The 14,881-nt window shown below is 34.8% G+C and overlaps 1 protein-coding gene across 1 annotated transcript in view; it reads right to left on the reverse strand.

Moving 5' to 3' along the window:
- LOC121322318 (low-density lipoprotein receptor-related protein 1B-like) overlaps nt 1–14,881 on the reverse strand; it is a 155,772-nt gene that overhangs the window by 32,625 nt on the left and 108,266 nt on the right. Inside the window, exons 44-47 of the mRNA XM_041262116.1 lie at nt 8,544–8,660; nt 7,319–7,425; nt 7,049–7,178; nt 440–546 (exon numbers count right to left, since the gene is read on the reverse strand). Of these exons, the coding sequence (XP_041118050.1) occupies nt 440–546; nt 7,049–7,178; nt 7,319–7,425; nt 8,544–8,660 (461 nt within the window). The remainder of the gene's footprint in view (nt 1–439; nt 547–7,048; nt 7,179–7,318; nt 7,426–8,543; nt 8,661–14,881) is intronic.

Below are 14,881 nucleotides of genomic sequence, written 5' to 3' on the forward strand. Positions count from 1 at the left end.
AAACAAAACATAAATAAAAACAAATTAGATGGCATGAGTGGCAGAGATTTTAAAATCTCACATTATCTGTCATAAACATTTCACAGTCAGATTGTATTGGCAGGTATACCAATAGTGTTATACCTACTGTACTTTCATTGCATAGGCTATGAACACAGTATGCTGGTACTTGATATGGGTCAAAAGCATTTACTTCAATGTTTACTCGGGTAAAGAACACATTGAAAATAGTCCAGTATTAGTACAAGTGTACTTTAATAATGTATATAGTAATCACCTGAGAGAAATATGCCATGAGAAAAAAAAAGAGAATTCAAATGTTCTGTCAAAATAATCTGTATTTGCTTTTACACCACAATGCATCTGTTAAAGCAAATGCAAATGTCCTCTTAAACCCAATGCTTTCTCCAGTGCCTACATGCAACAGACCAGCACTTACCTCATCTGAACCATCAGCACAGTCATCAATTCCATTGCATCTTAAGCTAGCTGCTACACAGCCCCCACTAGAGCAGATATATTCCTTGGAGGAGCAAGAAGGAATCACTACTGAAAAAAAGAAATATATAATTTTTTTTTTTTTTTTTTTTTTTCACTTTAATGGCCAAAAAAATGGCCTTCAATACAATGGAATTTACAGACCATGTTTTCTTAATTTTTTAAACAAAAAAAATAAAAAACATTTACAAACATTTAAAGCTAGGTGGAATTATTAAAAAATCTATATTTGCATTTCATACTAGCTTGTTGTGTGCTCATGAAGATTTCCACAATACAACTGATTACAAGAAATTGGCATCTCCTTCTCGCAACTGCACAGCTATATTTTAGACTATGCTTTTATTTAAACAGCACAGGAGCAAAGCCTTCAAACTAGCCTCACATGGCAGTGCTAGCTAGTTGTTCTCAACAAGAAAATAATAATACATCCACAATCACACAGTCATGCATAATACAGCACTTACAGATTTGATAATTTGCTCTTTTATTTGTAACAATTTCGCTCAAAAGGAAATATACGAATGAAAAAAGCAATTAGCACAGTATCCTGGACACATGCTAACGAGAGGTTAGAAAAGACCCATCCTTTGTTATGGTTTAACCCCTGTACAATTATTATCTCAAAATCAAGACCAGAGCTTATTTGTAGTCCACCCCATGATGTTCATATGGAGATGCTTGTATTATGCTTACTTCTTAAACTAGGACGTGTACTGAGACCAAATGTCTCTATTTGATCAGACTTCTGACACGCTGATCCTGGCCAAACAAGTTTGATGTGTTGATAAGAATGTTCTGGTTTATGGTGTCAGAAGGGCGTTCCGGGAAACACACAAGGTTAAGTCAATAGTCTAGTCCCTATTGGGTAAAGGAAGTAATGCAAGTGAAAGGCAATACTTCAGCTCTAAAATGTACAACTATCTAGGGGTGTGCGGTCCATACCTGGCAGTATTTTACAGAATAAATGACCAGCAATGTTACATTTAAATTGTACTCTACAGGACAGACTAGCTTATATTACAGAATATGTACTAAAATACACTTGTGAACCAAAGGCCGTTTGGTTCTTTGCTTGTATTTCATACCGCTGCTGCAGTACTTCCATGTAGCCAATCACATCCAGTGCTGTGGCACAGTTTCACGCCAATGGTCTAGCAGCAACCAGGCCATGGAACCAACCGCACAGGAAGTGATGAAATACCAATCTACAGTATTGTACTTGGAAATTCTGTATATCCAGTAATTAAGTATGAAAAAAAGCAAAGAACCAAAAAGATCTTCAACATTAGAAAAGGGTGTGAATTATAACTGTGATAATAATATATGAATTAAAAAAAACTAGACTTAAATTCCAAGGTTTGCACTCATTTAAGTAGTTTATTTTTAGTACCTCTATATATGGTATGATTAGTTAATGATGGAAAACTGTATATGGGAGGTAAGATGAATACCCTAATTCTCTAACCGAGACAGATACAGTACATGAGTTATTAAAAAGTGAATAAGGCCTTTGCTTATTTGTCAGCAATCACCTTTTCTTTTTTTTTTTTTTAAAGAGCTGCAATTTCAGTTCTAGTCTTTCAATGCTCTTTCAAGGTCAACAGCAATTCAACCACAGAAGTCATGTCTTAGATAAATACCTGGGGGCCTATATTTAAATGATCCACACAGTTGGGTGCTGCAACCCCCTAAAAGCCTGCTCTCTTCAGCCTGCTTTAAATCATATTCATGTATTTAGTGATGTCAATAAACCATAAGTTGAATAAACAGAGTTAAATGGTTGCAGTATTTAGATCATTAACCCCTCCCCCTGGCTTACTCATGCTGAGAAGCACCATTAGAGCAATATTCAGGATCTGAATGATCAATATTGATGTCAGCATGATTTTTCTTATTGGACAGAAAGGCTTTTTTTCCAGCTGTTATTACACTTTGGATTCAATTTCTCCACATAAAGACACAATCAGTTACAAGTCCTTGAAAATAACTTTTTTTTCAAATTCAATAATTGCATTGATTTATTGTACAGGGATATTTCATTTTGTTTTTCCTCCAGCAAATTCTTTTTCATTCTGAAAGAACTTTGTAAAGGCTAGGTTTACATTAATTCCATGTGATTTGTAATCAAATGTTTCATCTGTGCAGAGAATGTGTTTCCTAATGCCCTATAGGAGGTACCTCGCAGTGAATCATTAATAATAGAAACAAAACTATGACACTTAATTTAACTTTAAAGATTAAACACTTTATACTGTATAATATACTGTTTATATGCTGTACTGTACAATCATTTTGTTAGAACTTGTTTTCCCATCAAAGGCAACTTTGTTTTTAGTTTGATAAATTCAAGTGGTTTAACTTCCAAATCTAAATTCCAATAGAATTTGGGTCCACTGCATCGTAGATAGATTAAATGGTAGCTGTATTAGTCCAGAGATGATAGACTATCAGAAGGTGATGCCTTTTATTGGACTAACCAAATAATAATTATTCACAAGCTTTCAAGACCTCAAAGGTCTCTTCTTATTCTTCTCTTCTTCTGAAGAAGAGACCTTTGAGGTCTTGAAAGCTTGTGAATAATTATTATTTGGTTAATTATTATTTAATCTGTAGCATTATGGGGTTCACATTATCATTACTGACATTTATTTATCTAGTGGTTTTTTAAAAAAAAAAAAGAGATGGCAAGTTTGTATAAAATTGAAATAATTATGAGGGAACATAATTTATGTATCAACAATATTCATCACCTGCAATATACCTGTCAAATTAATTTTTATTTCTGCAGGTAGTCTAAGCACACTGTTAACGGAAAAAAGGCTTTTGTTAATAGTTGGTTAAACTAAAGTTTTTTTCTAACAGCTAGTTAAAATAGATACACTACTCACGCTAAATCACTTTGTGAAACCCTAACTAAGAAACATTAATTCCTCTGTCATTTGTCTTTAGGCAAAGGGCTCCAGAACGCTTCTACTACATTATTTGCATGCTTGTCTCTCACTGTCTGGGACAATTATTCAATTACTTGTGCTCTTGTTTCTCTTTTTTAATTGAGGTGTGGTGGGTTGACTGATTATTACTTTATTAGTGTGGTCTACCTTTACATGGACGGCTGAAAAGACCCTTACACTGCTCAAAAAGATCCTGTAAAAACACCAAGATTAAGGGAAGAGGACAGGAAATAGGGTCCACGTCTTGACTATTGCACCACTTGTCAAAAATGTTCCACTTCAAACCGTACTGGGAAGAAGTAGAAGATGCTCTAGAAGATTGTAGGCTGAAATACACATTGAGACACACCTAATGAAGAGAGCCTTCGCCACTCAACAGACTCACAGCTGCAGAGTAACCAGATAGAGATGTCACAAAGTGATCCTGGGCATGGGATAACAGGAGCTGCCTGGTTGAAAGCTGCCATGGCTCCACCGCTAGCATGTGAATCATTGATTCAAACCAGTTCCCCCTTACCCAGCTGGGTTCCACAAAAAGAATCTGTGCCTCCTCCTGCCTGATTTTCACTAGGCAGACCAAGATCAACACCAACAGCAGGAAGGCACAAAGGAGTGTCTAGGCCACAGATAGGCCAGAGCATCCATTCACAGAGCTTGAGGATCTCTCGGCAGACAGAACCACTGTTGGCAATGCATGTTCTCCCTGACAGCAAACAAGTCCACTATCCCGTACTTGATTCATATCTGACGGTTATCTGTGGGTGTAACCGCCACTCTGTTGGGGAGGGTCCCTTCCTGGAGAATGCGCAGTGTTCCAAACATCATGGAGGTGTACATCCTTGATGGCAATCCAATGATGATCAGCGCACATCAGAAGTCTGTACACATCTCGAAAAAGCTTTGCCTCTGCTGGGGACCAAAGTCCCATCACACCCTGGTGACTCCATACTCAACCTGTGGTGGAAGCGTCTGTGTAGTTGCCACTTCCCTCTGTCTGATGGTGCCCAGAGGGGAAAGCTGGTACAGATAATTCCCTCCACCATAAAAGGGTGTTTAAACAACCTCTTGTAAACAGCAACTAAGCATCAGGATGAACTTGTAGGTCTGGCACTGCTGCCAAGAACCACAGCTGCAGCTTAGGCATGTGGACAAGAGCTGTCATAATAATTTGAGATGCACAAAATAGTAAACGAGTGGAAAAAAATAATAAAAACCATTACAAATATTTCCAATCTAAAAATGGGTTCTGCAGAGAAAATCCATTGGTGATGTTTATCAGTTCCATAACTGACAAGGGTCCAGTGATGTTTCAGGCTATGATGAGTAATGGTTAAATAAGCTATATTAGTACATTGATGTTGCACCACTGAGTAAATTAATCAATATTATTTAATGAAATCTATTGCAAATGTCATTCACTAGCTCATTTAATCATCAATACATTATATCTTATTAGTCTTCAAGCTGCTTCAAACCTGTTTCGTTGAACTATGATGGAAATAATGTTTACAAGCATTTTGCTCACAGGTACTGATATTTCATATAAAACAGAGTTAGAATTTAATAGTCTTATTTCTCAGTAGGGTAGTACAGACTGTTAATAGAACACACACTGGGGGTTTCAGTACATTCCCATACACTACGATACCCTGCTATACAAATTAAATCTATTTTCTGCTGGCAGTTTAACCTGCTGGTACTTTGTTATCTTCGTTTTGTATTCATGAGGATTATTCAGAACTGGAACAGAAGAGAGCAGCAGACATGTGAGCTCTCAATGGGAATGAAACAGAAAGCGATCCTAGCTCTGCAGGACACTTCCTTCTGTATTTTAATGTTGCAACATAGAGACCAAGAGAAACATAAAGGTTGTGATCTGGTTTGATTGCTACCCACTATTCTTGTTTCCAGTTACGGGCCAGCTGGACAGCCAATAAGGAATTTTCTTTGAATATATATTTTTTTACAGGCAAAACACCAAAATGAACAAAAAAGAAGGAAAAAAAATGACCTCCTTTATAACGTGTCTCCAGTGGAGCATTTTAGAAAATCATTATAAAAGGAATGAACAGAGGTCTGTACTTAATTAGTTGGCCTCTGTCTATGGAACAGCCTTGTCAGTCTGATATTTGTTGAACCAATTCTATTGAAAGGACTGAAGAAAAAACAAAACACAGAGCGAGTTTACTTTGTGGCTCTGTCTGAGGCACAGTTTTGCTCATTATGTTTGTTTACCTTGTAGTTCAACAATTTCTAATGAATTTAAAATTAAATGTAGTCAAAATCCACAAAGATCACCATATTTATTAAAAAAAAAAAAAAAAAAAAAAAAAAAAAAAAAAAAGCAATTCCTCTAGAGGAAGCTTTACTGGGGAAATCTGGTCTTCGAACAATCAACTTCAAGAACCCCCTAGTCATGAATAAGTCTGCTTTGTTGTATCATGCTGTGCCCCTACACGTTGCCAAGGAAATTAAAAGCATAGACAAGGATTGCTGCCAATACAAGCACATTTTATAGAAGAGAACAGTTATAAATAAGAGATGGGCCTTTCATTAGTATTATTCATAAACCACTAAACCTATACCACTTTATTTTTTTCGAAGCTTCCTTTTTTGAATACAAGCACAACGGCGACTGAATATATACACACACACACTGTATATATATATATATATATATATATATATATATATATATATATATATATATATATATGGTTCAATTGCAAAGTTGTTACTAAATGTTTCTGTGTTAGGCCACAAGTCACTAAAATTAAGAACTGTTACAATTATTACATCGAATTGTAAAATGCTGAAACCTAGTGGCTGTTGCACTGAGACAGGTTCCCTTCACCTCTCTTATCCATTATTCACACCTGTTGTTTTAGACCAGAGGCACACTATATTCAAACTTTTTCGTTATTTATTTCTCAAGGGTTTCTTAAGGCTATTGTATTCTTTGCTTATTTGTATGTGTTATACACATGTATATCGATCTCCATATATTAATATGAGCAAAACAGTCAAATATTCTACACATGAAGAACAGAAGCAGTGTTCTCCCTGCCCAAGAAGTGAGGGGCCTGCACTCCCTAACAAGCCTGCAGCACTACACTCCTGCTAATGCCCATAAATATACACACATCGTTTATATAATATAATAATTAAAACCATTAATCTGTGGTAAACAAGTGACGGTCTTTCAGCATTATCTTTACAAAAAGCAATAACAAGGTGTGAACTTACATCAGTTCTCATCTCTTATTTTTCATGCCCATTCAATTATAAAATACCACTTGCTGCTTGCTGTGATTAAGGGTATTCAGCCAATTAGCAGTATTGGTTAGAGACATCCCTTGTGATGATACAGATTTATAAAGTTTTCTCTCAGAATTAATTATTAAAGTTGGTACTGAATGTAAATAGCAGCCTGTAGTCTTTTTACATCTTTACTGTTTGAAATTAAAATGAGTTACAAAATGGAGACAAATCAGCAAAGCGCGTAGAAATCCATGGGTATATACAAATAGGTGTTCATTCATCTTGAATATTATGAGGGTATGTGGTTGTTGGGTTTGAAAATATGAAAGGCTTACCTTTATCACAGCTTTCCTCATCTTCCCCAGCCTTGCAGTCCTCTTGCCCATCACACAACCATTTTAATGAAATACAGTGGCTATTTAAGCACTGAAACTGGTCTTGAGAACAACGAGTTTCACAACCTTTCTGTAAATATAGGGACAAATACTAGGCAAATAATACTAATAAAGACTTCAAGATGATAACCCAGCATGCGTTACAAAACAACGTACTGTACAATCAAATCAAAAATAAATAAAATACAAAAACAAATCACAGTTACATACCTCGTCTGAACTGTCAACACAATCGTAGTCTCCATCACACCTAAATCGAGCCGATACGCAGTTCCCATTCGCACAGACAAAATCTTTAGAGTTGCAGGTGCTGGGCTCTGAAAGGAGCAATAAACAATACTGTAAGCATTCTCTGAATACATATTCACTTGTAATACATATTTTTTTTAATTCATTCAGTACTGCTATTTAACATAACTGAGATTTGATATCGGTAGCATTTGCTAATTACCAGTACAGTGCTGAAATGGGTTCACCCAAACTGGTTTTAAATCCTCTGTAGGAGTAAAGGCAGACTGCATAGTGACTTCTAACATGCAGGCACTGGAGACATAGCTACAAGGCTGCCTCCCAGCTAGAAAGCAAGCTGAAAAAGCTTTAGAGACCAGTTGACTTTTTTTTTTCTTGCTTGTCAGGTTTGGTAGTCAATTATCACTTCTTTCACAACCAGCATTACTGCATTTTGTTCATTAGAAGTGACATTTTAGGACATTGACTTCAGGAAACAAAGTAATTGCAATGAATTTAATCTCAGACATTCCTGTGTGAAATATAAATAAATAAATAATAAAACACTGAATACAGTAATTATGCAATTAACTATTCTTTATAGTGTGTAAGATTCCTCATTAATTTAAATTTATGGTTGAAAGGGAGTAATTAATACAAAACTTTCTCAACAAAAATACTTATGGCTAAAGGTTACTGCCATGTTCAGTTAGCCAATGACTGTACATTATGTATGCACTCAGCAAATATTTTACTTAATACATATTTTATAATAACAAAATATAGACATAAACTGTATTTGAAACACTAATCATTATATATCATTAAAATTGTATAATGTAATTTTAGGGAGAATAGAAAGCAATTCATAGGCTGAATTAATCTCAAGTGGAACTGTCCTTCTATGTAATACATACTACATTGATTATTAGCCTGATATATCATGCAGCACTATCCTCCTTAAGCCAAGATCAACACTTGGTTTTAGTGAAAGTATGCCTCCGATATTCAGAATTTGTTTTCAATATATATTGCAAGTGCAGTTTAGTACTTGATTTAATTGAAAATGAGCCTAAAAAATTCACATTATTGAAAGCCAAAAGCCAGAATTGCGCCAACCTGGATTGAAGGAACATCTGCCTGAATACCTACTCCAGCACTCTTATCTTGTCCTGGCTATGTTGTAAATTAAAGCAGCAGCACTTACTGCAGTGCTCCTCATCCGAGTTGTCTCCACAGTCATTCTGACTGTCACATCTCCAGTGGTCTGGAATACAGTTGTTATTCTGACAATGGAATTCATGAGGTCCACAAGTTTTTTCATCTTGAAGAAAAAACACAATAAACAATTACTTCTGATGCAGTATGTACAGATCCTACTGCTCAAGTGCAAGGTATTAGTGACTATTTAGCCCGTGGTATTTACATACAGTACTCTTCTGATGAAAAGGTTCTCTGACATTTTCAGAGAATCAGTTTGCTGACTACATACAGAGTCATTTATAGAGATAATTAAATAGGTCATCATTGGTGATTAACACTTAGGCCAGTGATTTTCAAACATCAGGTCGTACGCGAGGACAACTCTGTAATGGCAAACTACTAGGATTTTCTTTTTAACATAAGCAGTACTTTGCGACTTTGCAATTGAATCAACAATGTTGAATCTTCTTTCAAATAAAACCACAACTGTACTGCTGTACGTTTCCTTTCTGTTGGTCGAGGTTAACTCTATAAACATCGAGCTGGCTGCTGACAGTGAGTGAATGTTGAGAGCACACATGGCTAATTTACATACTTAAATAGCAGGGCATGGTCTGTGGGCTAAAAAATAACTATTTAAAAATGTGTAGTATTTACTAGGTAAGTTTACTTTCTGAAGTTTAAATGTTCAGTGTTAGTAGTTTAATCAGTTCAGTGTTTTATCTATGTTTACCTTTTTAAAAACAGTATTGTTGAGTTGAGCAGGCAGCTGGGTGAAATCACTCATTTGTTATTATTTGTTTACTTATCCATGGCGACTTAGAGACTAGGGTGTGTGAACTATGTATCAGCTGCAGAGCCTCTCTTGAGTTACTATACACCCTGAGAACGAGAACTGTGTGACAATGTGGTTGTAAGTAAGGTAATGATGTGACTGAAAAAAAGAGAAAAAATGCACACAAAAAACTTTCATCACACAATATGTGAGTGTGCCACTTACAACAAATAAACGTGTGTCTTTTTTTTTGGTTGGATAACAAGGAGGCTAAGTGCCTTGCTTGTCAGTGGCTGAGTCAGGATTTGATCCAGGGACCTCCTGGTTACAAGCCCTTTTTTGTCTTACAGCTGATTAACATGAACAGACTACTGCACTAAACATTTCAACACATAAACATTTTGCTGAGAGTCATTTTTAACAGCATGATGTAAATGTCCCATTCTAAATGTGCTTATTCTGGCTAGATTTGATACTGGATAAGACACACATAGCGTTCTACAATGTCTCTGCACAAGTGTTCAATGACAAAATCTGAGTTCAATAAAAAAAAACAAAAAAAAAAACGGCTATACTGTTTTTGTAACTTTTTAAAATGTTTTTAGGCAAACTGCTCCACTTGTTTTCTAATTGCACGTCTACATTTGTGAAATAGAAAAAGTACAGAGACTCAGCAACTCAGCATTTTCACACAGAAAACAGGGTCTATGGTGACCTGTAGAATGACCTAAAACAAAAACTTCTGCAAATTCAAGAGCCCAAACAAGCCAACATTCTGTAGTTTGTCCTTGGTAAAGCAAAAACAGACAATAACTGAGGTAGTTTGTAAACAGCTTCCAGTGATTAAAAATGGAAATGACTATAATCCTAGTGTTTCATTTGTATTTATTTATTGTCTAGTTAGGATTACCTGCTTGTTCTCTTGAGTTAAGACGTTTTGCAAATACCTAATTTAGTAATTAGAAATATACCAAATGTTTTCCTGTTTTCACAGGTATTTTCTGACTCTATCTCAGATGGGGGTACACGGTAGACTAGATTATTTGGAAAGGGGTACAGGGCCTAAAAAGTTTGAAAACCTCTGACTAATAGAGTAATTTAACTTACAAGTCAACAGTGCTCTTTATCCCACTGAAATGCATCAGTGTCTTTTTTAATCTGCACGGTAAACTTTATTTGCAGCCAAAATAACTAAACAGTCACAGTGGGGTACCTGTTCTTGACAGCCAGTAAGTCCAAAACAAATACACATTTTGTATTAATAATATTCACTAATAACAGTAGCAGCATGGATTGCTACCCATCTGTCTTTGACAACCACACTACTTAGCCCCTCTAGTGTCTGGTTAATTTAGGTTTCACTGTATTTGCAGTAAATATTTAGCCAGGATAATAACATATTTTTAACTGCTGTACAATTAATGTGCACTGTCTTAGCTGTTTAATGACCAATGTATGTACACTGTCTAATGTTGCTATGCAGTACACCTACTGCCTGATTTGTATAGTTAAGTTTTTTATTACAATATACACTTTAGTTGGTAGGGGAACTCAAGCCTATTAATACAGGTTTTTTTAAAAAAAATTTCCATCTGGCACTGTCTGCTACATACACTTACAATATAAAATATCACACATTTAAATAATCACATTATCTTATTTCATTGTCAGTTGTTTAATCCAACTATGTGTAGCAAAGGATGCCTATATAATGCATTATTAATGATGCATCACATTGTCATATCTGAAAGTTAATTCCTGAACATAATACATTTATAGCATTTTAATTTGGTTTAATGCTGCTGTGGAAACTGCTAGGTGGACATATGCCATTTAATGCATGGGTTACAGCAGGGCTCTTCAACTGGTGCAAAGGATAATCAAGTGGCCCGCCAACAGACAGCAAAAAATACAAAAATTAACTAATAAATACGAAAAACAAATCAAACAAAAAAAAAACCCAGTAACATCGTAAATCAATCTGTGATTAAGACGTGCATCTGATTTTTGTAGCACGTGCATAACACCACCCCCTTTCAGTCACTAACCACTTAGAACAACTCACACAAACCCGTTCCATTGAGTTCCGCTTTGCCTATTCTGTGGGTGAGTTTTATTTTTTTACTGATGTTGGTATTAAAAAAAAAAATAATAATAAATCTGTCATTCTGAAAGTGACAAAGCTTGATGGTGAAAATTGTAGATTCAACTATGAGTGGACCAATAAATACTTTATTTTACCATCTATACCTAACACGGCCAATGTGTTTATTGTGCAATGAATGTGTCAGTAGTTAAGGAATACAATGCAATTAAGGTAGCTCAAGTAAAGAGGTGCAATTTTTTGCATTGAAACTCTTTATAACTATAATTATTAATATGTTAGACACAAGCAAGGGAGCGGATGCTGAGTGAATCTCGGTTCCAATAACAGACATAGAGACAGACCCGACTCAGCTGCTGTGGGAATGAGATGAACAAGAAGTTTGCATTTTCTTTCATTCTTTATACAGTACTGTACTTCCTTTCATTCATTTGCTCTGAAATTTTAAAAAAAAAGAGTCGTTTTTCTATTGTATACTTGGACTGACATCAGGTATTCAAATGACAATTTTAATGTATGGACAGGAACGGTTATTTTTTTACAAGAGAAGACTTTTTACATTTTAAAAACTATTGACTGCAAAATCTTTGTATGGTCATTATATCATACATGACCAATACGACAAGTACTTAACAGTACTAAATGTACAGTGATTTTATTTTGTAAGATACAGTAGGTGTGCATTGTCCTTTAGACTGTATTCTGCATTTTATACACTCTGTACAATACAATATTTCTTTAAAAAAAAAAAAATGTCAGTTTAATGTGAATGCATTAATGTATATTTATTTTCCGAATCCATTGTTTTTTGAGATCCATTCAAAAGTATACCATACAAAGGAGATTAACAGTTTAGTGAGAAACATTAACCAAAATAGAAACATGATTACATCCCTTTCCATGGAACTAAACTGTTTGCTTTTAATTTCCAAGTTTTCATTTTTGTGTCAGAGATGGAATAGAAACAAAGACACATATTTATTTGTTGTAAGTGGCACACTCACATATTGTGTGATGAATGTTTTTTGTGTTCATTTTTACTCTTTTTTTCAGTCACATCATTACCTTACCTACAATCACATTGTCACACATTTCTCGCTCTCAGGGTGTATATTACAGTTTATAATAGTACTATAAATATTATAATATAACAGTTATACTATTAATATGTCACATACATTTTAAAATGTGTGTAATGATACTCTGTTAAATACTGTATACTGTTATATTATTAAAGTACTATTCATTTGGTAGCATTTGTAAGTCTTGTGCAATACACTAACATTACGTTACATAATATTTATTATATCGCTTAAAAATGTTAAAATACTTCTGGCCTGCCTATTCCAATCTGGCCCCCTTAAAAAAAGAACTGAAGAGCCCTGGGTTACAGCATCTGGGAATGAACATTATATTCTAATAATCATGACACCATCCACAGAATGTTTGTATAATTACAAATCTTACATCACTGTGCTTACTTTTCTTTTTAAACAGCTGAAGAAGGGCTTTTGCCCCAAACATAGTAGAGCATTACATCATCAACTACAGTTTGTGGTGAATGACATCAGTAGAAATACAGGAATGTAGTTGCCATGACATCCAGTGCCTATAAGTACCTCCAATGTTTGTTTTCAAACACATTTTCCCTGGACAAAGGTATGTAAACATACCAAAACATTGGAAAGTAGTTTCTTTTGATCATATATATATATATATATTGATATGTGTGTGTGTGTGTAACTTACAGTGGTAGTGAAACAACACATCAAGAGGTGTATGCTCCGTTTAGATACCTCCATTACTTTAATACAAGCTGCTTATAGCTGGTCAGGACAAGCTTAACACTGGATTCTTGAAGGGAGAAAGAACAAGTGGAAATGGTGCCGGTAACTAAATAACTAACAAACCACCCTCCTCCCTCACAGTCTTCTTGCACATTTTGTGTATTCTCTTAAATCCATTTACTCTTTTTTTTCTCTGCCATATCAAAGAACCCCCTTACAGGGATTGTTTTAATATGCTGATATAGATATGAAGAAAGCAAAATCAAGTAAAACCTTTTTTTCTGGATCATAATCAGGTTCCCCAGTCCCAAAATGTGTTTTGTTTCTTATCCTTAAACTCTTCTAGAAACTGCTGACAACGTACTACTTTCAAAACCTTTGTTCAATCATACTGATCTTTGGTGAATCAAATATGCTCCTTTCTGATGGTATATTACATTATTCATGTTGGTAGTTTTGCGGCAGCTCTGTTGTAATCATACAGTTCTTTTCATGACTGTTGGCATTTTAAGTTCATTTAAAAACAAAAAAAAAATGATCTCTGAAAACCACAAGTAATGCTACAGCTTGAGGAGGGTGGGGTGATCTTTTTCCTAGCCACATTTTGGAAAATTGGAAATGATTTAGGAGTATCAAAACAAAACATTACAAAAAAAAAAAAAAAAAAAATCTGCAAAAACGTATGTCAAAAACCTATTGATCTGACAACCTATTATTTCAAATGAATAAGGAATGCCGCCTGTAACTTAATTTTAAACTACATCTGACACTTCTAATTGATCATAAATAATTAAATGCAATGTTAGTTACAACAAAACTCTTAATCTGCTTCTTTAAGATAGCAGTAATCATGCTTTTAATGAGGGGAGTAATATGCTTACTGACAGTTTTTTAAATTAATAACTTGTGCTGAGAATAATCTCAGGGTGGTTGATACAGACTTAAAAACTGATGGATTTAATCTCCACTAAAAACAAAGAAGCACGTAGGCTGAAGGGGACAGACAAATCAATTTGTGTGTAAGAGAAAAGTGACACTTTTTAATTATCAACAACCGCTGCCTCTGCCCTTTCTCATGTCACTCAATAAGACAGCCCTTGTTTCTCCAGAAGATACGTCAGTGGCAGTCAATAATAAAAAAAGAAGCAAGAAAAAAAATGCACCCAAGCCTAGCCTAGCACTAAGAGATTTTACTGCTTTAACTCCATGGCTGTTTTGCTGAAATTTTATCTGAAAAACACAAATTTTAGTAGAAGATACAGAACAGATGTAAAATTTTTTCATTTTTCAATTCATTTGACCTGCTGATTTTATTGGCCAGTGACTCTTTTGGGGTTAATAAATTAAATACTATATTCATTCACAACAGTGTAGACATGAAAATAACTGCAACTTGTAGCTGGGTTGTCAATATTTTATACACATATGTATATTTTGATGTATGAAGGTGAGAGTTTATGCTGACCAAAAATAATTCACTATAATAAGGTTCACTATAATTACATGGCTATAATTACACATCAAAGTTTATATCATATGCATTATGCAATGCTCAGGGTTGTTTCAGCCAATCAGAACTTGACATTAATGTCTCCAACGTTTTGACTTTTAATTTCATCTAGACCACTTATCACAGATAAAATAGTCAGAGAGTAGGACAAATAACAAGTAGGGTT

This window comes from Polyodon spathula, chromosome 10 (assembly GCF_017654505.1).
Source record: "Polyodon spathula isolate WHYD16114869_AA chromosome 10, ASM1765450v1, whole genome shotgun sequence".
Lineage (NCBI taxonomy): Eukaryota > Metazoa > Chordata > Actinopteri > Acipenseriformes > Polyodontidae > Polyodon > Polyodon spathula.